General features: G+C 36.9%; 3 protein-coding genes across 3 annotated transcripts in view; 2 read left to right on the forward strand and 1 right to left on the reverse strand.

The window, feature by feature from the left end:
• LOC125489518 overlaps positions 1-16,121 on the forward strand; it is a 71,956-nt gene extending 55,835 nt beyond the window's left edge. Inside the window, exon 2 of the mRNA XM_048625530.1 lies at positions 16,056-16,121. Coding sequence (XP_048481487.1) covers positions 16,056-16,121 — 66 coding nt within the window. The remainder of the gene's footprint in view (positions 1-16,055) is intronic.
• The window catches only part of LOC105385731, a 201,768-nt gene that overhangs the window by 122,689 nt on the left and 52,241 nt on the right, over positions 1-26,838 (forward strand). The window lies entirely within an intron of this gene.
• On the reverse strand, positions 16,850-19,512 carry LOC125489477. The gene is made up of 2 exons (XM_048625443.1): positions 19,250-19,512; positions 16,850-18,395 (listed from the first exon to the last, which is right to left on the reverse strand). Exons 1-2 carry the CDS (start codon positions 19,321-19,323, stop codon positions 17,915-17,917), a joined length of 555 nt encoding a protein of 184 aa, XP_048481400.1. The 5' UTR covers positions 19,324-19,512; the 3' UTR covers positions 16,850-17,914.

Raw genomic sequence — 26,838 nt, forward strand, 5'->3', positions numbered from 1 at the left:
TATGTTCTATCGTTTACTTGTTGCAAATTTAGCATTGGTAGACTCTAGCATCTAGGTAGGTTATTTTTCTTTTAAGGTCCTTCATTCAGATCTAATTATTAGCTACCAAAAAAAAAACATATACAACATAAATGAGGTACCCGGTTTTGCGAAAAATATTACAACGTTAATATTTAAGAGATAAATAAACCGTAAATTTGAATTTAAGGTTTGTTAATCAACGGATTACAAACACGTCCACATAAACGTTTCATTCATAAATTACAGGTATTTATTACCGGCTACTTGGGGAGAAGGATTTGTTAAAGGTTACCGAGTTGGGTTTGATTTATTAGTGTCGGTTTATGGCCACCACATTACTTATTTTTGGCAAATAATTTATTTATTTTCAACCTTACCGATGTTAAAAGCGTTCGACAATAATTGTTGAATGGGTAATTCGATTTTGATGAGAAGTAGGCATGGATGCTGACGATTGAGACATACATCATTATGTGTAATATAGAAAATGGAGTCACTGTTTTAGAAATCTTTATAGGAAACATTGTATTTTAGTTGTACCAAAAACAAAATTAAGAAATAAATAACATAATTGCGTATTTAAATTACCTACATGGAAATGGAGCGTTTAATTCAAGTCTTCTTATGTACGCTCCAGTTAGCTTAAAATTTTAATTCATATAATTTTCTTAAAGGAATTTACTGAAGAACAGAACAGATATTTTAATGAAATTTTGAGAATCCCTCCGATATTTATAATATTTTCTACTATACCTTCTGGTTTTAAGTTGCATTTCCTATAATGAGGTATTAAAACAGGACTTTTACAATCATCAATAGGAACTAAATATCACGTCTAATAAAAAAAAACACACACACCTACGTCTTTTACTATATATCTAGTCTATTAATATTAACCAAAATGACAAACCAAGCTAAAATATATTAAAGATACATCACTATACCTACCTGTAATACACAAGACTAGACGTAAATTAATAACACCCCTTTCTAGCGTTCGAGTTTAAACCTCCCCAAGTATTTCAAGTGCAAACAAATAAACAAAAGGTGTCAATTTATTTTCAACGACCTCCAGCAAACACTTTCAGCTCCCGTGCTCTAATTTGACTCGAGAAAGTTCTTTTCGCCCAACATTTACAGGTGTTTGCTCAATAAACACCCTAGATATTGGCCCTTACTACTCGTTCACCGGGCAAACAGTGTAAGTAAGCTTTTCCAATTGCAGGATCGAGCTTTGCAAAGCTCATGTTCCGTTACTGGGGGGTCACTTTCTAAATCGACGAACGAAGCTTTCTCGAACTTTCAGAGCGGTGGGCTAACTACGGCTCTATGTCGTTGTATTAAGCGTGCCGATTGCTTGACAGTTTTTGTTTGTTTATGCGTCGGTTTATAGAGTGACCCCTAGCTAAGGTACTCATATTGTTTGGACGCGGAAAACGGCTGGAAAGCGCTTAGAAAAGTAGCTTTAGGAAGTTATGAAAAACTTTTAGCTCGCTTCGAGTTGAGCTCAATCTAGAACTGGCTTTTCTGAGGGTATTGTCCATGATATTTTTATTAAAAGGGATATGTAGAAACATAATTGATGTACCTATGTGTCTGTTTCACAATGACTGGAATACGCATCACATAAAATATGTTATATGCCAAGTTAAACTTTTATAAAATCTCCAAATCTGTTAGCATGCATAATGATCTTTTTACCGCTTCAACCAGAAACATAATCATACTTTGTGAAACAGGCAGTTTATATTTCAGAGTAGAAACGTAACCATTATATTTCTCTTACGTACCACAACTTAGCATTTAAATGAGTGAATTTCGAATCTATGTTTCAAACGCAGACTGTGCCGGTTTTAATGAACTGCAAATCGCACAGGATATTTGAAACCACATCGCAATTAACTCCTCGAAATTGGTTTATTTTACTCCGTACTGCCTTATATGAACTAGAATCGGGGAAACGTTTAATACCTGTGTAGTTGTGTACTAGGTATCCTATTAGATACTACAATTACATTTGGTTCAATGAGTATTCGGATATTTAAGGGCTGTCACAACACTGCGTATACTGTAGACAGTTACTAAATTATGTGGTAGATGTTCGTATTTGAGATACAAAATTGTGGATGGGTTGTGCATATATATAATTTATTTATTTCAGACAATTTGTCCATATAAAAACACGGTTTACAACACTTACATTCTAATATCTACTTAATAACGAAAACAGATTTTGTTCTTAAGACTAGTTGCCAGACAAGTGGACTGTCATTTCTTTGTGCTATAGCACTTAGGATACTGTTACGGCTCCCCCGCACTCTGCCCAAAAGAGAGGCCGACTTCTTGCACCAGATTGCATTGAAGCCGTCTGTGCGTGCCTCGGCGAACATTGCTGAGGCACTGCAGAAGCCGGGTAGCCGCAACTGTGCCCTAAATGCATTATTGAATTGGATACGCAGAGCATTATACGCCTTTTGGGTATATTTTACCCACAAACTTCCCGAGTACAAAGATGTGCAGTATGCTTTAAAAATCGCAATTTTGACTGCAGGTGTACATCGGGAAAATCTGCGGGCCAGCATATTCGCCCTGACTGATAATGCTCTGCGTTCCCTCTCCATGTCCGCGTCATCATTCAGGTCCTCGGTCAACACGTGCCCAAGATATTTAAACTGATGAGCATAATCTATTACCGATGACCGGTGGATACCTCGAACAAGCTAGTAGCGTGGGACCACCTCTGGAACGACGACCTTTCTCTGGCATGTCGTGCTATTTAGCAGTAGTGGCTTGGCTACATGAGGATTCACATCCAGTGGCGTGCTTCGGGTGAGACCTACGTCCAGCAGTGGACTGCTATAAGCTGATGATGATGATTATAAGCATATTTACGGCTACTCTGCATCATTAATGCAGCACTTTATATTTAAGATTTGTGCGGTCATCTGCCAAAAAATTTCCTTGAATATATTCATGATAATTTCTGGTAGGGGCTGAATAACATAATATTACATATTATAACGCCACAAGTTGCCAGCCGACGCTGGGAATATTAATTCAAGGCCAACTAAAATCCACTTACATTTTTTTCTTCCACAAGATAATAATAGTCGGCCTTCAACGATGCCTCAAGTAAAATATTACTTTCATAAATCTGAAATTTTGCGAAGAGAAGTACCTACGTGTTTCTTATATTAGCAAGCCTCACAGCGGGGTAGGTACATCCACTGCGAACTCTTTGCATGTTTAATATCTTATTTTTTTACCTATTATGTTAAAAATACTATCGGATCTACAAGTCTAGATACAGATTTATATGTCTTAACAAAATAAAAATATGGGCTTTCCCACATATTACAAAATAGCTTTTCGACGATTCGGCTCGCAACCTGTCAGGAGTAAAAATGTACCTAAAGTGAAAAGCAGGTTACTCGCTTGCGAATCACCACTGACTACCCCTTTGGGGATTACAGTCGTGAGCATATTATGTACGTATGTTGTAGATGCGACTGCATGCGGTTGGTGTGGTACGGTCAGTCTGATTTCAGCTTTGGCTAATTGGCATTTTTGTCAAAATCCAGGGCTCGATATCAAGTTCTGAAGGACACACTATTTTGGCGCCATTTTGCCACATACGAGCAACAGATTGACCTAAACTATTATTATCCAGCAGGCTAGCCTCCTCTGGTGACGTATCACTAAATTCCAATCCGACCGACACTATAGAGCTTCCACTATGTTATTGTATTTTAGACGTTTCCTTATGTCTGGTAAGTAAAGTTGGTTTTCCTTTGCAGTGCAAATATGTATGGGATTTTTTGTCATTGTCAATAAACAAATAATATAATGGACAGAGTATAATCTGAATGGCCAGTTTTTTCACTACGGTAACATGACAAACCCAAGTTTGCCACCGACACCCTAACAAGAATATAGACATCACTATCCTTGTAGAAGACTAGTATTATAACTTGCGTGTGATAACGCATATAATTCTCCCAAAGAACTTCCTTTTATACACCGCACACCACGTTGTGGGTTTAACCGTAAATTTTCAGTATCGGAACTATAAAGTTTGGTGGAACACAATATAGCTAGGACAAGCCGGGTAAGTCACAACACAATTCTGTTTCAGGTTGAGGCTATAGGATAACGAAATAAGAAAAGTGATAATAAAATTCAACATGTAGTTATTTTATATTGAGTCTTAAGTTAGGATACAAAGGTAGCTATGAAAAAATATTTTTAGTGTTATCTTACAGAATTATGATTTAAATGTACTAGCATTATTTTCAATATAATATCACGTTGAATTACTTTGAAAATCGCCTAAAAGTTTTTTTAAATATTTATATTGATAAAATATATTATTAGGTAGGTATTTAAAATATTTAGCATTTATGAAGACCTCTAATTGGAACTCACCATCATTATTATACACAATTTGAATAACCAATTCTGATAAATACAGGTACCTAAATATACCTACCATAATAATATATATGTTCCATACAACGTGCACATGAGTAAAATTAAACAAATACCAGGTATTCTAATCGAACTGAAACGTAACGAGCCGTTATACATTGTTAATTATTATTTGTCTAAAATTAACAGTCAATTAAGTTGTGAACACTGTTGTTTACCTTTAGTAGGTTTAGCCTTTATAAATTATCGCACCAGTGCCTAGATATTTTGGACCCTGTAGAATAAATTACAATATAATTAAATTTATTTATGTGTTATAAATGTATTTACGGCGTAAATGAACAGTTTGGGAAAGTTCGCGGGAATGGTTAGTTTTTATTATCCTTATGTGACATTCCTAATTTCTGTAGGTAATAAGTACTTCGTTTTTCAAAGATCGAAAAAGGGTAATATTTTAATTGTATATGACAAGCTTCGTATACGATACGTCATTGTACTAATGTTCCATGAGCCCGAGCTAAAACACCTTTTGTTTTTAACATTGTTTAATGTCGGCATAGAATAAGTGTGTGTGTGTGTGTATGTGGTAAAGCAATATCAGAAATAGCCACAGTATTTAGAAATAGGTCAAATGTCCTCGAGAAATGGATGACCTAAGCTGTTACCTGCGCAGACAAAGAATCAATAGAGTTTTACAAAATATGATTTTATGCTATTTAAAATGTTGTACCAAAAGTGGTTAATTCATGCCATTCATAGATAATAATAATTTCATGATCAAGTGACTTTTTGCTATGTGCATTTGTTTATGTTTAATTTTCAATAAAGTTGGTCAGAATGATAATCCGAGTCACTCCTTTTCAGATTACTCTCTATCCTTTGCAACACCTTGCGCGTCTTTTGCTTACTGTACTTAGTACTAGACGAGATAACTTTGCAAGCCAATGCGGAATGGATCTCGAGAGCAACGGTTAGTGTTATACATAATTCCCCGTATGCATGGCAACGACGACCAGACGGCGCAGTGGTTAGAGACTCTGCCTGCCGAGCCGAAGGCCGCGGGTTCGATCCCCACCCGAGTCAGATGTGAATTTAAAGATCGTTATTTTGTTCTCGGGTCTTAGAAGTATTTTTTGTGTTACGTGAAACCTATCTCCAACCCCGCCTGCCAAGCGTGGAGATTCTGACAATGATACTCCATCCAGGTTTGAGGAGGCCCATGTTCTTCAGTGGACTATTTACGACATGTGTGTTTGTGTGTGTGTGTGTCTGTGTGAGTATGTGTGGCAACAAAGCAGGAGGGTCACTCTATACTAACGAAAACGAACGAACGAGAGCTGTCGTGCAATTGGCACGTTTACAACGAGATAGAGTCGTGGCTTCGTTTCTTCGTGAAACTTTGTTTTTCGTGTGTATAGAGTAACCCTCCAGTTCTCAAAGGTGAGCATCTATTTAATATTGCATAAGGATAATATCTGGAGATATCTGGAACTAGAATAATCGCATCAGCGTGATTGTTGACTCCTTATTCCCAGCACGTCGGGTCTCACAAAATACAATGCGGACGAAACATTATACAGGGTGTTTGAAATCGGTAAAGTATGGGTATGGGTAAGCAGAAAGAGGGTTATTCAGGCTTAACATGTTTTGTTATATAGTATTTTTATTATTTCTCTTGAAAATTCGCGATTTTTTTTAATTCCCATAGTAAATTTGTTGTTATGTGATTTTTTACCGTAGAGAATAGACTTTTTCCACGTATATTTAAATGTCATAAGTAGACAAAAGTCGGGGTGACTCAACTCTTTTCTGCTTACTATACTTACCACTTTTGCCACCCTGTGTATCTTCCGCGGGGAAATGTCTGGATGCTGTACGTACATAAGCAACTCAATTACTACAGGTCTTGTTTATATACTATTCGGAACTGAGGGGGTTACTCTACATTACGAAAAACTAAGTTTCGGAGCGCTGCCGCGGCGATTGCACGACATCTCTCGCACGTTCGTTTTTCGTCAGTATAGAGTGACGCCCCTGGGACGGGTGGTGCAAGGTTTATGCCTTGCAGTGTTGCTAGATTCGGTTCCCTAGCAATACGAAATTGAATTTCTATCAATGCGGATTTGAACGCTGCGGCGGCGGGTTGGACGATGATAGAAACCGTTGTAAGAATCCTCGACTTTCTGGATCTATAATGTATATGAAAGTTGGTGTAATTTTATTCAGATCAAGAAAGTATGCTTTAAAATTTAGCGAGATACCTACAGGCTTTATTATCGATTTCAAAAAGCTTTCAACTTTTGTGGATTTGTATTTCTGATTCACCAATTTTGAAGTTCAGCCAAATTATATTTATTTCTTCAGACACACAAAATCAAATAAAAATCTATTAAAACCCCGTCTTTTTTTCGGCTAGCGGCACCTTGAAACGGATCAAACTCAAATACCAAGTAATTAGAACTCAAACGGCCCTGACGACCAGACTTCTCTCTAAAAGGTGAACATTCTTGAATTGGAATCACTAAAGTTACCTCTGAAAATTCATTAAAACGTTTATTGGATCTCAAGAAACAAAACTCACCAGTCTATGAACAGAAAGTTCCATCTCACAAAAAGGTTTCCTCTACATAATTTAAAAGAACAAGGCTTTTTGCCTAAAACTGAACGGAAAAACACGGGAGAGGAACGATAAAATTTATTGCGAAACTTTTACAAAAAGTAGTAGCTTTAGTCATTATCATTCTTGCCGGGTTTTAAACTGTAAAGTCAAAGGCAAAGGTAGGTTATGAACAGGCGATATCAAAGGTGAAGGTCTATAAAGGAAAATGTGTCTCTATTTTTATGTTAGATACTGATTATACAATACAATACAAACATTTTAGCATCATGACAAGCACTAAAAGAAAGTATTATTACTGTGTATACTCTGTAAATGTATACTCTTAGGTACCTAGGTGGCGGAACTACAAATGGTACCAGAGTATTCAGTATTCACGCCTCCAACCATTACACACTGCCTAATGTGGCTTAATTTATATTGTTAATTTGAATTTCTGAGCTTGCGAGCTTATTCGCTACCTGGTTCAACTTTCCAAATGGAGATTAATTGAAAAGTTTAAAGTTTTAACGCTGCTTAGATTATTTGGGCTAGAGTAAGGTACCCATTATCCTTTCCCACGCATTATTTAATTTTTTACAGCCTATTTTAAGATCAGTTTTACGAGACTAACAAACACTGAATACTAGTCGTAGGTAGTACTGAAAAAAACTAGGAACAGACGAACAGACCTACTGGTTGTAGTTATACTATACATAAGTACTAGTTATAAGTAAGTATAATGATGTTGTCAGTTCCACTCGAAAGAGCCACGCTAACTACAGGAGCTTTACCCCCCATAGAACAGAAATAGAATAGGTAGAATAATCATAACCCACCTTTTAACGTGAACGTAGTCGTCCAAAAACGACTTTTTAAAATAACAAAACGAATTCTACGTTTACTACTCGCATTCCCATTGTATATGCGAGCAATTCACTCCGTTGTTACATAAACAGAAGGCCACAGAACCAACACACTTTAACTCTTTCATCGTCCATTGTTACGATTGTCAAAGAGGCGGAAACGCCGTGAAACACGGACTTTTGTTCAAACAATAATAATGAAAACACATAATTTTGGCGCTACAAACTCGTGAGTGGAATGAGCGGTATTTTAGCCGGTTTCAATATGATATAATAATATTATTTGCTATATGAATTGGCATTTCTGACAGCAGTTCTAAAATAACTAACCATAGCGGTAAGCTAACTTGTGATACCTAGATTCTGATAGTAGAGGTATACTGTACTCCAGAGTACTCTTTATTTACACATCCATCAAAATAATAAGGTTAACAAATTTAATCATAACTTACACAAAGGTTCTACTGCACATAGGTTCCACTCGAGAGAGCCAGGTGCAGGTACTTACACCCCTACAGAGAATAGAATAGAATAGGCCAACTCCCCATGAGGCCATTTTGTATTGCTTACTTTCTATTTTAGCTAAGTTTAGAAAACAGCGTCAAGCGATTTTAGACAAAAAATCATTTATAAATAGTCACGCAATCATTCGCCGGAGACAAACCTTTGAATTTCAGCTCGCGCCTTACATTTTTATTGCAATTTCGTCCAACAATTTCTTTTGTTGCCCCCGAGCCCGCTTTTAGCAAGCTTGGACTAAAAATTAATGTTTTCCCCTCTGACGTGGAATATAAAGGACAACTTTTCCCGCAGATCCCTTTTTGTGATACAAGTTTTTGTAATCGCCCCGTTTTATTCGACAAACTTCGCAGCTACTCCGGGCTGTGATTATTCACTGTTTTTGAAACATTGCAGTTCAAGTTGTTTACTAGACGACGCCTTTATTTAAATGCACAGACTTATTTTTGTTAAGTTTTGTATGGTTTCATCATCATCATCAGCCAATAATCATCCACTGCTCTCCCAAGGAGCGCCACAACACTCGGTCCTCGGCCTTCCTCATCCAACCACTACCGGCTACCCGCCTTAGGTCGTCAGTCCAGCGGACAGGAGCGCGTCCCACGCTGCTGCGTTTGCCTGTTCGTGGTCTCCACTCGAGAACTCGTCTACCCCAACGGTATGGTTAAATAATTGTAACAACTAAACTAAACAACCAATTATACAGGTTTCCACGTATAAAAAATATTAATATCTGGTACTTAATATTATTAAAACATTGATAAACAAAAAAGTATTGTAAAATATACAGATTACCTTACAGTTGTAGAGAGCCAGGTGCAGGCATAGAATAGAATTCACCTAATTACGTTTCATGAAAACTCGAATCATTATGTGATTAATCTCATATAATACCTAAGTAGGCAAATTAACGGGTTATCCATTTTATCACATACTGATTAACCATAACTACACATACACATGCATTGCATAAATTACTTTACACAGCCATTTCATAATCATTATCCCTTATCATATATATGTACATATATCGAAAAATATCAATAGGTAGCATTTAGTAATATTTAGAAGGGATTTTTATAATTCTGTTACGGCGGGGTTACCCCCACCGAACATAAGCAATCGACAATCCTCAGGCAGCACCGCTTATCTGACAAATATGACGTAACTTGTATGGATCTGACAGTTGGATAAGGATTGTTGATTGCTAATAAATTAAAAGTCGATCTTGGTACGGTAGCTGGTGTCAGCTGGACCCATTCTAGATTTTTTATAAGTATAAGTAACCATATTACATACGAGTATATTACGTATAATACATATTCTTACGTATGCTTGTCATCTCAAAATTGATTAAGGCATGAATAAGGTTCTTTTATAGTACTTACATCATTAGCCTATAGCAGTCCACTGCTGCACATAGGCCTCTCCCAAAGCACGCCACTGGATGCGATCTTTAGCTTTCCGAATCCAATCATAACCAGCCACCTTTCGCAAGTCGTCATCCCATCTAGCAGGAGGTACGTTTGCCTAGTCGCGGCCTCCACTCCAGAACATGTTTACCCTTTTATAGTACAAAACACAGTATTTATTAATTTTAAATAATGTTATTGTGAATTAATTGAATGCAGCCGTTGATCGCTAACAGCGACGCTAAATTGATAATAATTGCTATATTTTGATTCGCATTGTGAAATTTGCATATTAAACGAGTATTAGGCCGTCACACAGAAGTGTTTTAATTAAAAATTTATTTAATTTTGATCATGTGCGATATCAGTTAGTATATTTACAATATTAGCTATTAAACTGTACTTACCTGTTTACTACTACGAACCTAGCTTCGCTGGGTACAGCCAAAAGAACTAACAGGCCATTAAAGGGCACTAGCCATTCTAAATCTCAGAAGATAATCAAATAATTCAAATAATTAATATTATTATTTAAAAATCTGTGGAACGTAAAGACAAAACTGCTGCGAGAACATACCTAGTTAACAATTCTTATCGCTCCATAGGAGGTATCCATTACATTTATAAATGGAGCTTCTTAATTTATCATAGAATAAAATACATTTATAAGCCATGCTATTTTATGCTTGCAAAAACCTTACCATGGCAAGTTGTCCTTTTTCATATAAGTACGAAATTTAAAACTATTCCTACTATGACTAAGTTTACTTATCATGAATAAAAGCTCCAATTCACTAATAAGCTTAACATTATCGATTGTAACGAAAGAGCTTAGCGGGAACTACGAAAGAAAACAGAAAAATAATTGCAAATTGAAAACAGACTTAACGGCACAGAGCCAATTGTCTTGCGAAAAAAAACCGGATAGTTTCCGAGTTTCTAAACTTGACTCTAGAACGGAATGGTTAATGCACAACTACAATAACTAGATAAGTGTGTGGCCATAGCGTAGTCGGAGTGTAACTTCAGGAACAACCTTTACTTACTCATGTTTACGAAATTATGCTTTTATATTTACGCTACAATTACCCTAACGGTTTTCGGTAGATAGATCTGGCCGACCCACTACTATTTCCGTTCGTTATGATCGTAAAGGCATACTATATTAATTAAAAACAATAACTCATGATATAAGCTTTTCCCTACTGCAGATATTCCAAATGAACACACTGTAAAACAAAAATGTGTCCCAACAACGTGTGTGTACAACGTTGCCCATTTCTTCCCATTTACCACGCGTTGCTCCCAATCGCCCCTGCAGCGGCCCTAGCAGTATCTATTGTGTTATTTATTGTACGCTAGGGTTGTCACGCAGTTCGGATACAAATACGGATACGAAGTCGGTTTCGTTGCATTTTTACTGCATAGTTTATCCTATCAAAGGTGTTGTGGCTGTCGATGATCTTCATTATAGTGAATATGTTTTATTGTTGTTAACTGGTAAACGACCGGTACGCGGTTTACAAAATTTGTTACAATGTGAAATCTACAATTATAGTTTAATGTGGAAATATTTACAAAAACGTGTTAAGGCATTTGGAATCATTAATGATTTGGATCATATGAAACTCTAAATTCAATTTAGTCCGTTTTTTAATGTTCCTCATTACACATACACTTATGGCGGCTAACTCGTGATTCCGGATTTTTCCTTGCACCGGATATCGGTTCGGATCGCGCATCTCTCGCACACACAGTGATCCGGGCATTGTGTAGGTACGTGAACCGGTAGTACCCGGTATTTTTCCGGTACATTTTGCCCGATATGAGCTGAGAGCACGTCCGCTTTATGTAGTTTCCAATACGCTGGTACGGACAAATGAAAATGGCTATGCGTTGTTTAGTCCGAGGTGAGCTGTCTGATTGGTATCTCTTACCGACGTTGCGCTATTGACTTTGTGTCATGTCTGACATACGCTATACCTATACTGCTAGCAATGTTACAAAATGGTGGTACTTTACCCGTGGGTACAAAAGGTACGGCGAAAATTGGGTGTCTGTTTTGCGAATCACCTCTGACTACCCCTTCGGGGATTAGTCGTGGAAATATGCATTCAAAAAATTAAAAAAAATATCAAAATGCTTATTTCGTTAACAATAATGGCTTACACAATCTGTAACCAAGTGCTGAGACCAACCTTAATTATAACAATAATCTAGTGTTAAATAATACAGTGATGTCGATTCTGAAGGCAGAAATTCTAATTTTAACGCTGTCAAACTAAAAAATTTGCTACCATAAAATGACATTTACGGAAACAATCATAGAGTCGAATTTTAAACAAAGAAATTAAGGTTTTGACAGCACTAAATTTAGAATTTTTGCCTTCAGAATCGATATCATTGAGTAAATAAATAAAATGCATGCATGCTACCGTTTTGTAGAATAGTAAGATTAATCTTTCTTCTTAGTGTATCGGTGACAAACACTAGACCTAAAATATGGTTTGTAAATGTGGTCAAAAGATTACGCAGTCAGATTAGTCGGTGATTTCCCTAAGGCCCGGGTCTCCTATTACGCGCCGTAGATCGCGTCCAGCGTCACGCCGTAGGCCGCGTCACGATGCTCACTACGTCTACGCGCCAACGTCGGCGTGTGAAGGAGACCGCATCAGTACATTTCTATAGTGAGCATCGTGACGCAGCCTACAGCGTGACGCTGGACGCGACCTATGGCGTAAATAGGAGACCCGGGCCTAAGTAGATGGGATTTTCGTTACAAAGTTCACCGTTGACACGAACAGAGGGTGTTGTAGGTTGATTTGTCATCTGAATTAGTGTGTTTGGTGTACTAATTGTATTAAAACTACTGCGTGTAATTAATAAAGCGAATTAAGTGATTACTATGATTTTCTAATGTTTTTTTTTTCATTTCCAGGTAAGCATATGAATAAACAAGTGGTGACATAACAAGTTTAGTACTAAGATAAGGTAAGGCTCAAAATACGCATGATACGAAGTACGAATTGGCACATTTACATTATAGTATTTCGGTTAAACAGTTACATTGTATAGTAAAACCACCAAACGTACACGATATAGGTTTATTTCCATGACTTTCAGCATTATTCATAGTTTTAGCAATAAATTACATTTTTATAATCCACAACTCGAACCACCATTTTTCATCCCAAAAACCCAATTGCCTCCTTTTTCTGACATCTCGCCTGACATCTATTCCCTTCTGTCAATCAAATGTCAGTCTCCCTCAAGAGCGGTGTTGCCACTATTCCTCGTAACATAATAGAATCAATTAAAATATGAATTACAGTGAAATAATACCCAATTTAGGATACTTTCACAGTGAACCTTACACTCGTCCATCCTGACCTCGTGTATGTCCTCATACACGGATCAAAGTAGATACAAAGGCACCTTACACTCGGCAAGTGAGACTGACTATCGATAGTATTAATTATACCTAATATCATTAAGTGGGTAGGTCTACACTAATATAATTAAATTATTAACTTTAACATCAGACAAAATATTTGTATAAAACAATGACTTAACAATCAATCAACAGTTATCAGTGCAAATTGTAAACGTTAATGACTACTCCTTGTACATTGTAATAACAATTTCATAAAAATGGCCATAATAAGCATTATTTTTATATAAGTAAACGAAGAGATAACAATCTGATAATCCATCCATTTCTAGTAGAGAATCGTGTATCCAGTACTTGCTAACCCATCCATTCTAGCAATACTGGATACTTAACAAATCAAAATCTGCTAACCCATCCATTCTAGCAGACTTCAATTATTCCTATCTTGCAGGGAATCCAGTACCAGCTAACCCATCAATTCTAGCTGTACTGATAGAAAACTCATTAGTCCTGCAAACCCATTCTTGCAATACTGCAAACCCATTCTTGCAGGACTAAGATATTAATTACTAAGTTACATCTTCTTAGAGCTTGAACTTAATCCATCATAATTCAACATCGATTCATTAAATGACCTTGGTCCTTAAAATTCATCCATTAAGTATTTTTACAATAACAATCGTCTGGATCCTTGGTCCATATCTTAATACCATGATTAACTTTAAATAACATTGATTTTACTTTGATAACTGTTGTTCTTCAAATTATCCATTTAAAATCCATCAATCCATAATATCCATATACATAACTATCAATATTATTAAATAATTAAGTATATAATGTTAATATTAATTCCATAAAATTCATCCATTAAGTATTTTTACAATAACAACCTTCTGGATCTTTGTTTTGTTCCATGATTAACTTTTACATAACATACTTTGATACAGACCAACTATAAAGTCCTGACAATAAAGAGTGCGATTTTGCTAAGACTTTTTATCATTGTCAATTATTTGCTTACAGTTAGGTACATTCATTTTAAAAATAACATGCCGATTGATAATAGCTTTATAACGAATATGTTCTTAAATAAAAATAATAAATCGATTTAAATACAGTCTTTAACAATTAGTTAGGTTCCACTTCCGTTTCCATGACTTTATAGTTTGGTTGTAATTGATATTCTTCAAATCATTTATAAAAATTGTATCAATCCATATCTATTATATTATATCTATCAAAACATATATTACTTACTCCTTACAGATTAAACTACAATGTCACGCATTAATATGAAACTCTGAAAGTTATTCACTCCACAACTGGTATTAAGTACTTATAAGTATCCTTAAATAATGTTTAAACAATGAAATATATCAGAGGAGCAATCGTAAGTAATAACCTAGGTAAGTACCAATTAACCTGAGATGTCAGAAAAAGAACTTACATATTTTTTTTGTGGATTTTGATGTCTATCCAAAGTCAAAGTCAATTTTTTTTTTGATCGTGTACATTTTTTTTTTATTACTCTCCGTTCGGATAAGGGGGGCTCTTTCTGTCTAAGGAGAAGAACGGAGGCAAGAAACTCCTGAGCCATCTTTTCAAAAAAAGACTTAAAACTAGTTTGGTACTTATACAATATTTATAAGCTTAATAATAATTATTATAATAATATGAGCAGAGCCAAGTACTTATCACAGCCATGCATTAACGTCCTCTAAGTAATCATCAATTTTATAATAAGCTTTATTTTCCAGAGTTTCTCTTTAATGTATCCTGAATACAAATTAATTATTACCTATTATCATGAACATAAAATATATCAGATGCAATCTGCTATTAACTGAAAAGATACCATTAAATCCCAAAATTATTATAATTACATATAAATAGGTAATTGCAAATTGCCGAAGATGGAACTAGGTAAGTACCTATACAATACAATGTAATCCCTGAAATCCCTTGCTGAATGAAGTTATCATTTCACGAGCATTTGAGAGCGCAGAGACAATTAAGCTTAGGTACTTATCCAAATCTATTAAGGGAAAGTAACAAGTTGCCCTATATTTTTATTCAAACAAAAGTTGCTCCAGATTTATCCAAAACTTTTGATTTAACATAACTGTTAACCAATGTAAATCCCTTTTAAAATAAATATTAAATAACTAGGTACCCTAGTCCTTCAGATACCTTGTTTTGACTTTTCGAAACCGCTCCAACTTTATCCATAACATTTAATTTTAACATAAGTACTTAACTGCTAATCAATGTAAATCCCATTTAAGTTGAATATTTATAATCACAAAATTTTAATACTACAAGTTTCCATATCTAGATAACCCATCCCCTCGAGCTGCCATCCATGTATGACGATATTCAGCATATTAGTCCATCAATCCATTCATCCTTGTATGATCATGACAAAATAATGTAGTCTCATTTGTCCTTAAAGGTCAACTTTGTTCAAACAAATAGATAAAAACGACAATTTAAGACAAATTCGACTGATTGTACTATTCCATAGAATGATCATGTTCTAGAGAATATTTAGTAGGTATACAATAATAATAATCACAGCAGAAACCAACGGGCAAAACCTATCTGACATATTATTATATATCCAAGTCATAAAATTTAATAAGTAGGTAATTAATCATGTTTTTAATTCGAAGCCGGTCTAACTTCCCTGGATAAAGAGTACTTTAATAAGTTGAAAACTCCACTCTCCTACGCAACAGTTCGAATATACATTAACTACAACATGTAGTAAATAGATACATCCATCTTTTCCTCAACTCCATCTCCGTGTAAAATTCCAGACGCTCACACTCACAAATGTTCACATACCTCATGATATTCATATCCACATTAAGCGCATCCAGTAATATCCGCAGGTCACAATATTGAACTGTGGGAACTTCGAAAAACACACGAGTCCTGTTTTAGCAACCGCCATTCGCCAATGGCCACATGGCAATATAAGTTCAAAATTCCCTAGGCAACAGAAACTAATCCATCTCTCAATATCCGGTCGTCACTTCAATGTAAGCCACCTTTAACCACCTATAACAGCAATACTAGATAGGACCGTCTAAGTCACTATATGCCAAGTCTACAACAATTGAATATTACGTAACTTCTTATAAGTAGAACTTTGCAAACCCTCATAGACTGCCACAAGTTGTAGTGGCCCCCAACTAACTATCTTTAGAAAATCATAACATTAGTCCATAAGATTTTACCTACTAGATAAACTATAGGTATGGGTGAAATAGATCCGATAATTAATTATGCAATGCTATTAGCGCACAGTCATGATCCATACCTTACCCATTAGAAAAAGTAGAGTCATCATCATCATTTCATCTACTATACCTACTTTACCTACCATACTAAATTATATACCTAATACCTATAAGTACCTTAATTTGGCTGGTATCCTTAATATATTATTAATAAAATAAAATTATTAGATCCAACTATAACACTTGAAATGCAACATATAAGTATTTATGACACACAGTCCCAGAATCGCAAGGCAATGACAAAAGACAGTAGGTATTCCGTATTGTAGCTTCATTTGAAATCATTACGAACAGACTCAATAATGGCCTAGGAATTTTAAACTCAAGTAAATATATGTAGGTACCTACTGAATACTTGTTAGGACATAGCGTCATTCAAGTCTGTCGACAACAGCTGACTGATAGGTACCTACTACACAGATGCTGGATACAAGATTCGCTTCCTCCTACCCCATCTTCATGGAATCAACAGGCCCACTCAACAATAACCTCTATGTGAGTGGGTAGACATACTAAAGGTCTACAGAAGGTACATGAACCCTTCAACGTGGTCGAGAACGGATGGAAAACCAAAGAGTCTCGCCCTGCCGGACATCAGTCCCTGCCAGATCACTTTATTTCCTTCTTTACCACCTTATTCCCCACCAATACTGAAAACAACAACAATGTTCCTTTCACGTAAATGTCATTAGCTGAAGTAGGTAGGTATATCAAATATTTTAGATAATGAATCAAAATCAAATGATGCCCTTGTAAAACTGAGTACATTTATGAAACAAAGAATCATTCAATCACAAAATGAATTATAGCACCCATGACACCATATATCACATGACATATTTTAAGAGGAGGACTCTAAGAATATAATTATCGTTTCGGTTTAATATAGGTACACCACAAAAGAGAACAAAGCACTTAGGTACTTTTATACCTATTGTGACTTTACTCCAATTCCATATCAAAATTAGTTACGCAATTATTATGCGCAAGATTCCCTTTTTACATTACAATAATTAATATTTAATTGGAATATACAAAGCCCGACCAACAAATTAATTACTCCTCCAGTGCAACCCTTCTGTCACTCACAGCCAATGCAATCAAAACCATCAAGACTTCCTCAAATGAACATTCCATCATCAAACTTGAAGCAACTGTAAAACCTCCAAAATCACTATATCAAAAAGCAATTAAGTATAAATAAAACATTGCAAGATAACTGTGCAACCACCATTCAAAATTAAGTATCAATACCAATGCAATGGAATTCATCCAGGTTTCAAATTAATTTTCCCTTTCCTTATAACCATAACATAGGTACCTCATACCTTTATTAACCTACATTACGAGTAACTTTATGCACCTGATCAAAACTAACTAAATAATATGTAAATAACACCCAGTTCGGTGCTCCTTATAATAATCATGGTGATCATGCAACTGTAGATGTAGCTCCAGTCCTGTTGATGACAGCGTCGCCACTGCCGCCCGTCGGCCATTGAGCATGCGAACCGAAGTTCAGACTCCCGCCTCAGTCTGGTATGGTATGGTCTGGTGTCTTCGGTCTGGGTACTGACACCACTGATAGCCATCTCCTCCACTGTTCCTCCAGCCTTGGTCCGGTTGATATTGATGTTGACAGCCCTGACAACCGCTGTCACCACGGCTCCAACTCCAGGCCTGCACCTGGAGATGTAGACGCTGGCAACCCCAGCCGCACCACCGCAGCCGCAGGCACAGCCCCAGCCGCACCCCAGGCACAGCCGTACCGCAGCCTCATCTTTGTCCATCTTCAACTGAATCTGCTGCATCCCATATATCTTGAGTGGTCCAGTTTTCTCGTCTTGTCTCCAACTCAAACAAAAAGGAATAAATTTATATTAGTAGGTATACATATTATAATTTTATACACAGATATTATTATGTATAACCTTCAGGGTACATTAATTATAATATACATGATGACAGATAAGGTGGATATTAAATAGATAATCCTAATTTAGCAGTCTTCAATACTTAATATATTTGGTATCTTTGGCAACTAAAATAAAATGATTATATAGGTAATGACCCATAGTAATTTTCGGTAGTAAGTTTAATGAGCCCAACGGTATAATCATACCCTTGTTACACCTAATGTTAACATAGAACATTTTCATAAATAATCATCATTTATGAAAATTTAATTTAAGACTTATAGTCAATAACAATGACTCACGTTTATCATATTAGGCTATCTAGTATTTATAAATAATATCTACCACACGATAGGTAGTAAGCGTAACATCGGGAAATCTTTGCAGAAACTAATATTTCGTAAAACCCAATAGTACTTTACTCAGAATAATAATGCTAATATTTTAAAGTAATCAAGGCATCGTTTTTGAACGCTCCCTGTAATGTCAACACTGTCAGATGATCAAACTGTCAGTGTCAATGTCAGATGTCAATTGAATCTGGATAGTTTCCTATATTTATTTTATAGATGTCGCTAGCATATCGCAATAAAAATCTTACGAAAATGATAAATATGAGTAATATGACTATTCCGAACATTTCCTTAGTATTACACGACATAATAACATAACATTACTACTATACGCGTGTCATCTACTGATGAAAAACACAATATTTTGATATTATTATTCATCTCGGCCAAATGCCGACAACAAGAATCACAACAAAATTTATGGGAGAAGGTTACTCACCGCTTCTGATCTATAGTAAAACCACCAAACGTACACGATATAGGTTTATTTCCATGACTTTCAGCATTATTCATAGTTTTAGCAATAAATTACATTTTTATAATCCACAACTCGAACCACCATTTTTCATCCCAAAAACCCAATTGCCTCCTTTTTCTGACATCTCGCCTGACATCTATTCCCTTCTGTCAATCAAATGTCAGTCTCCCTCAAGAGCGGTGTTGCCACTATTCCTCGTAACATAATAGAATCAATTAAAATATGAATTACAGTGAAATAATACCCAATTTAGGATACTTTCACAGTGAACCTTACAATAATTGTAAAAGATATTTTGACTTTTTTATATCTCTGGCTCACCCTGGACAATGAGCAATCAACATCTAATCTAACGGATTATGTCATTTCTCATGTGATTCATATGATAAATCCCGAGCAATCAAAAGCGCGATCGGTGGGACAATCCAACTTACCTTCCACATTTTTGGACCAATCACCAATCACCATTGATCACCATACGACATCACTGACAAGACTCAATGGTTGTAGTTGTAAAGTAATATTCGAGTACTTACTATGAAAGTACAATTTAATAACTTACTTCTATATTGCCTAACTTGGTGTTGCTTTTACCCAACTGTACGAGCCGCAACTCGTACATCGCCGCGTCAGCGGATCATTTTACAACAAACCAATAATTTTCCATGTATTCATTAGTATACTTTCAGCAAATCAATAAATCAATTTACAGTTACAAAAACTCTTATCATTTATCTACTGTACGGTCCGTACCGTACATGTTGGTCCTTCGAAAAATCAGGACATCGCGCGTGTTTAGTTCAAGTTTCGTGTAGAACATTGGATTGCAGTGACTTGGATTGTAACGTGTGAGTGTTCTGGGTATCAGCACTTTGGAATCAGTTCACGGAGCCTGTATCAATAGCAGGAGCTTCGAACGGAACTACAGCAAGTATCATCGTCGAGTTTTCAAGTAAGATCATTCCATTTACTTGTGAGCTTATCATATCATAAATTACCATGGAAATGGAGAATATCATCGCTAATCAAGATCAAATCATAGGTGCTATAAAGCAGCTGCTGTCCAACTTCAAAAAGGATAGCGCTGAGCGTAAGACACCTGAATTTATCAAACGTAGATTGGACACTCTTGAATCTTATTGGAAGGAGTTCCAATCAAATCATATCAACCTGTGTAAATACGAAGACCGCTCAGGGAAATATTTCACTGAAAATATTTATCAACAAACTAACGATCTTTATCTATCAGCTAAATCATTTATCATGAATTATCAACCATTGCCAATCGGAGAGCAGGGGAAACCTACTGCCTTCACCTTAAAGCCGTCAGCATTATCAAGGTCGCACTCGCCCTCGGGAGGTGCTTCCGCCTCCACCACGTACTCGCAGGGTACTAACAGCAAGCTGGATGAAATGCTGCGCAGGCAAAGCAGCAATTTCAGAGCCTTTTCACGCACTGTAGCATACATAGATCTCGATATTATCAAGGAGAAGTGGGAATTTCAAGACGCTCTAAAAACATTGGAATCTCGCTGGTCTATTATCGATCAACTTCATTTAGAAATCGATAGCGATCTAAATGGGGGATATGAAGAATATCAAAATAGTTTATTTAGTTTAATAGTAGCAATGAGAACATGTACAACAATTTAAAAAGATCTATTAATCAGAAAATGTGGTCTATGAAACACAACGATCAAATTACTCCAAAGGTCGAAATCCCAACCTTTGAGGGAAACTATCATACGTGGACATCGTTTAAGGATCTATTTCTGGAAACTGTTCATAAAAACGCATCATTATCAGCAGCCCAAAAAATGCAATTTCTTAAGTCCAAGGTTAAGGGAGAAGCACAGAAATTAATTCAACATCTATGTATCAGTTCCGACAATTATGAAATCAGTTGGGAGATTCTGAACAACAGATACAATAACAATAAATTAATTTTCAACTCGCATATGAGCATTCTCATGAACCTTCCGTCTATGCAATTTCAATCAGCAAATCATATCAAACGACTGCATGACACCATAAATGAATGTCTTTTCGCGGTTCAAAACCTAGGCGTCGACATCGTCACTTGGGACCCCATGCTTGTCTTTATACTCAGCCAAAAACTAGACTCCGAATCAAATAATGAATATATCACCTCGCTAAAAAACCCGAAGGAATTGCCATCATTATCCGAATTCATAAAATTCCTGGAAACGAAATTCATATCATTAGAATCAAGCCGTCGTAAGCAAGACAAGAATCAACAAGGTACATCATCTTCATCTGAAACTAAAAGGCCTTATCAAGAAAAAACTAACTTTAATCAATACCGAAATGATCAGAATAGCCCCAGGAAATTCTACAACAATGCAACGCAAAAACCATATCAGTCCGGCAAAGCAACCGGATCAGCAATTAAATGTGCCTATTGCAATAACACCGATCATGCCATATTTTATTGCAAGAAATTTCTGGAAATGCCGATTGAATTGAAAAAGAAAACAGTCCGCCAATTGAATTTATGCAACAATTGTCTTTATTCGCACTTTGGCATGCCGTGTTTTTCCGAGAAAAGGTGCAAGGAATGCAACGGTCATCATAATTCGTTGTTACACGAGGCGCCGAAGGCAGGAAACAACATGGAATCAGGTCGGCCAGCTACAAAATCAGACAATATTAGTCGCAATCATAGCCATGTTTCGCAAGATGATATTTCGGAAATATTATTATCAACTGCGATTATCAATGTACAGGCGAAGGACGGGAAGAGCCATAAACTACGAGCCCTAATTGACCAGGGATCACAAACATCTATCATATCAGAAAATGCGAGTCAGCTGCTGCAACTGCCTCGACAAAGGTGCAAGGGTATCATTTATGGAGTAGGATCCAAAGAAAATACCTGCAAGGGAATAATCAATATCAAATGCTCATCATTATCAAGCGACTATGCATTTAATACAGATGCTTATATCATGCCAAAATTAGTTAAACAATTACCAAATCAATCGTTCCCGAAGCCCTCATGGAAATACCTAAATAATATCAAATTAGCAGACCCAGAGTTCTACGTCAGCCGGCCTATCGATATTTTATTAGGAGCTGATGTGTACTCATCAATCATCATGGGAGGGATTATCAAAGAAGACGACCACAGGCCTATCGCACAACAGACTCAGTTAGGCTGGATATTGTGTGGTAACGTAAAGTCGCTTCACTGTAACGTTGTCCTAAACTTTACGGATGACATTCAAAGATTCTGGACAGTTGAAGACATTCATGAAAGTTCGGAGCTATCAATCGAAGATCAAGAATGTATCAATTTTTATCAGGAAACTACGAAGAGATTATCAGACGGTCACTATGAAGTTAGGATTCCCATCAAAGAAGGAGGTCTACAACTATTAGGCGAATCCAGGCCAAAAGCCATAGCGCAGTTTAAACAGTTAGAAAAACGACTTAAGCGACAACATCAGTTAGCAGAAAAATATAAGTTGTTTCTACAGGAGTACGAGCAACTCGGACACATGAAACGCGCAGCGCGTGACTGTAATGTGAGCTACTACCTACCGCACCATGCCGTAGAGCGCGCCGATTCTACTACTTCACAAGTCCGTGTTGTTTTTAATGCAACTTCAGCGACGTCAACCGGTTATAGTCTCAATGACATACAGAAACAAGGTCCAAATTTGCAGCAAAACTTGTTCGAACTTATATTAAAATGGAGACAGTATAAAATAGCATTCGTAGCGGACATTGAGAAAATGTTCCGACAGATATGGTTAAATGAAGATGACCAAAGATTACATAAAATCATATGGCGAGAATCAGATGATCAACCATTGCAAGACTATAATTTAACCACAGTTTCCTATGGTGGAAAATCATCGCCTTTCCTTGCGATGATGACCTTGAAGCAGTTAGCTCGCGACGAAGGTCATAAGTATCAAAGTTCGGCAAAACATGCACTTGAAAATCATTTTTACATGGACGATTTAGTCAGTGGAAGCCACGATATCAATACCGCAAAGCAACTTGTATCGGACTTATTAAAGCTTCTAAGTTCCGGAGGCTTTCATTTGCGAAAATGGACCTCGAACCAACCTGAAATATTGGAAGCAGTAGATCAACAACAACAAACAAGTCAAGGTGACTTCTCATTTAAACAAGCAGAATCAAGCAAAACATTAGGGTTACGCTGGAATCCAGTAACAGATGAGTTTCGATTCCAAATTAATCTTGAAGATTTCTCTGATAAAACCACAAAACGAGCACTCTTATCAAACATATCAAAGATATTTGATCCCTTGGGTTGGCTTTCCCCATTGACCACCAAATTGAAGCTTTTGTTCCAGAAAACCTGGCAGACTGGAATAGAATGGGATGAAGAAATACCAGAATGTATCAAATCAGAGTGGATGAAAATTCAGAGCGACCTCCAAACTATCAACGACATACAGTTACCAAGATGGTTATGTATGAAAAAATGCAGCACCATAGAGCTTCATGGTTTCTCAGACTCGTCAACGAAGGCCTATGCTGCCGTCATATACTGTAAAATACCTGAAGAATCAGTTTCATCATCAGAGTCCACAATTGTACTGGTAGCAGCCAAAGCAAGAATAATATCAGAGAGCAAAAGTATATCATTGCCGAGACTGGAACTGTGTGCAGCTCATTTGTTATCAAAACTGATGAGTCATGTAGTGACTAGCTTAACAGAAGCAAAGGAGATCAAGGTTTTCGGCTGGAGCGACTCCACTGCAGTCCTTGGGTGGATCCAAGGCGAACCTACGAGATGGAAGCCGTTTGTAGCAAATCGTGTTCAGCAATTAACAAAAATCATGCCACCCGAAGGCTGGAGATATGTCGAGTCAAGTCAAAACCCTGCTGATTGTGCCAGCCGTGGTATTTCAGCCGAGCAGTTGAAGAATAATCAGTTATGGTGGCAAGGGCCAGAGTGGTTATCATCTTTTAATCATCAGGACGAAAAGTTAAAACCTTCGTATACCACAAATGAAGAGGAAAAGAAATCAAAACAAACATTAGCATCGGTCAAGACAGACGAACGCGACATCATAAAAGAAATTGTAAACAATCATAGCAATATTACTCGACCAACACGAGTCCTAGCGTGGGTGATGCGCTTTTTATCAAAAAACAAAGACAGGCCATGTTACCTAACCGCGTCAGAACTTAATCAAGCAAGGATGAAAATCATTATGAACGAGCAGCGTTCTGAATTTGCAGATGAAATGGAATCATTACAAAAAAGCAATAAAATTGACCCTAGAAGCAAACTGTATCAATTGAACCCATTCATGAAGGATGGTGTTTTACATGTCGGTGGACGAATCAAAAACGCACATATTGTTGAAAATATGAAGCACCCCATCATCATCCCCCACTCAGGCCATCTGACAAACTTACTAATAGATCAAGGACATATGATGACATTTCACGGAGGCGCCCGCCTTACTTTATCATGGCTGCGTCAACAATACTGGATAATCGGAGGTAACAGAGCTGTGAAACAAAGATTATCAAGGTGTGTTATCTGTAAGAAGAAGAATCCACCTAAACAATATCAAATCATGGGCGATTTGCCAGAAGCACGAACAAACGTAACACGACCGTTCTATCACACCGGAATCGATTACACCGGGTTTGTGGACATCAAAATGAATAAAGGACGAGGAGCAAAAACAACGAAAGGATACATTGCTGTTTTTGTTTGCATGGCAACGAAAGCAGTCCATCTGGAGTTGGTCTCGGACCTTTCATCATCAGCAATGCTCGCCAGCCTGCGCAGAATGGCAGCGAGGAGAGGAGTTCCAGGTCACCTGTATTCTGACTGCGGAACCAACTTTTGTGGAGCCAGCAGGACACTCCAAAAAGAGTATATCAACCTCAAAGAAACTCTAGATGAAGAGTTCTTCGCAGCAATATCAGAAATGAACTTAGAATGGCACTTCAACGCACCTGCCTGGCCGAGTGCAGGAGGACTGTGGGAGGCTGCGGTGAAAAGTCTTAAATATCATCTTGTAAGGGTAATAGGAAACCAAAAACTTACATTTGAAGAATATTCGACTATCCTATGTCAAGTGGAAGCATGCTTGAACACAAGGCCACTGTGTGCTATCAGCGAAGATCCTGACGACATCAACTATCTAACTCCAGCTCACTTTCTATCAAGCGGACCACTTTTAACAATCATCGAGACGGAGAAAGATGAAAGAACTAGATGGAGATTATCCCAAAAAATATTCCAAGACATATGGAAAAGATGGCAGACTGAGTATTTATGTCAACTATCAAAGCGCAGCAAATGGCAACAGCCACAAGAAAATATCAATATCAACGATCTGGTGGTCGTACGTGACGACAATCTCCCAGCTGGAAAATGGGCGATGGGCCGCGTGCTCGAAGTCCATCCCGGGCAGGACGGCTACGTGAGAGTCGCCACCATCAAAACACAGAACGGCATCTATAAAAGACCCGTGGTAAAGTTATCAAAACTACCTGTAAACACAGAAAACCAAAGAGAGGAGCCTGTAAGAAAAGAAAGAGAATCAAAAGGATATCCGAGAAAGAAAGGAAGTTATCTTTCTATCCTAATGGTTTTACTATTTATGTTTGTATCAGCACAATGCAGTTATCAAATATCAGCATTTAATAATAGTCAAAGAATTTACTTCGACAAAATATCAAACATGCGACTCGTAAAGGATGAATGGAATCTGATTGCGTATTACGATTTACAACCGTATTGGCAAGGTACAAAACTTCTTCAGCAATATATCAATCATATGGACAACATCTGCACAAAGGTCATTGAACATAAACAATGTGACGTAGTAATACTACAATTACGTCACGATTACGAGGAGATCGAGTTTAACAACCAACTCGTACTGAATCAGCAAAACAGCGCGCGACCGAGACAGCGGCGCGGGCTTATCAACGGTGTCGGGTCGCTAGCCAGGAGCCTGTTCGGAGTACTAGACGATGAATTCGCCGAACAATATCAAAGAGACATAACACTTATAAAATCCAATCAGAATCATTTGGCATCATTATGGAAGAATCAGACATCGGTTATAGAGGCTGAATTTAATCTTTTACAAAGAGTAGAAACCGCCATGGACAAGCAGCATAAGATTTTTAATAAACATATAAATGAGTTTGAGCAGACGATCAGTAACACACAAGCTGAATTGAAAAATTCTAGATCAATGAACGACTTTGCACTAATGTCAATCTCTGCGAATAGCTTATCAGTGAACTTGAGAAATATTCAAGATACCTTGATGGATACTATTACAGACATTCATTACGGAAGGTTCAATATGCATTTACTAACCCTAAAACAAGTTCGGGACGAACTAAATATCATATCTGGGCAACTTCAAGATTTATCTCTACCTATCAAGAATATACAGACCGATATGTATGAAATATACCACATGTTAAAGGTCAAGGCCAGCATGAAACCTGACTATTTAATTTTTGAAATCAGAATCCCCCTCGTGACAAGAGACAACTACGAAATATAC

Source organism: Plutella xylostella, chromosome 14, assembly GCF_932276165.1.
Source record: "Plutella xylostella chromosome 14, ilPluXylo3.1, whole genome shotgun sequence".
NCBI lineage: Eukaryota > Metazoa > Arthropoda > Insecta > Lepidoptera > Plutellidae > Plutella > Plutella xylostella.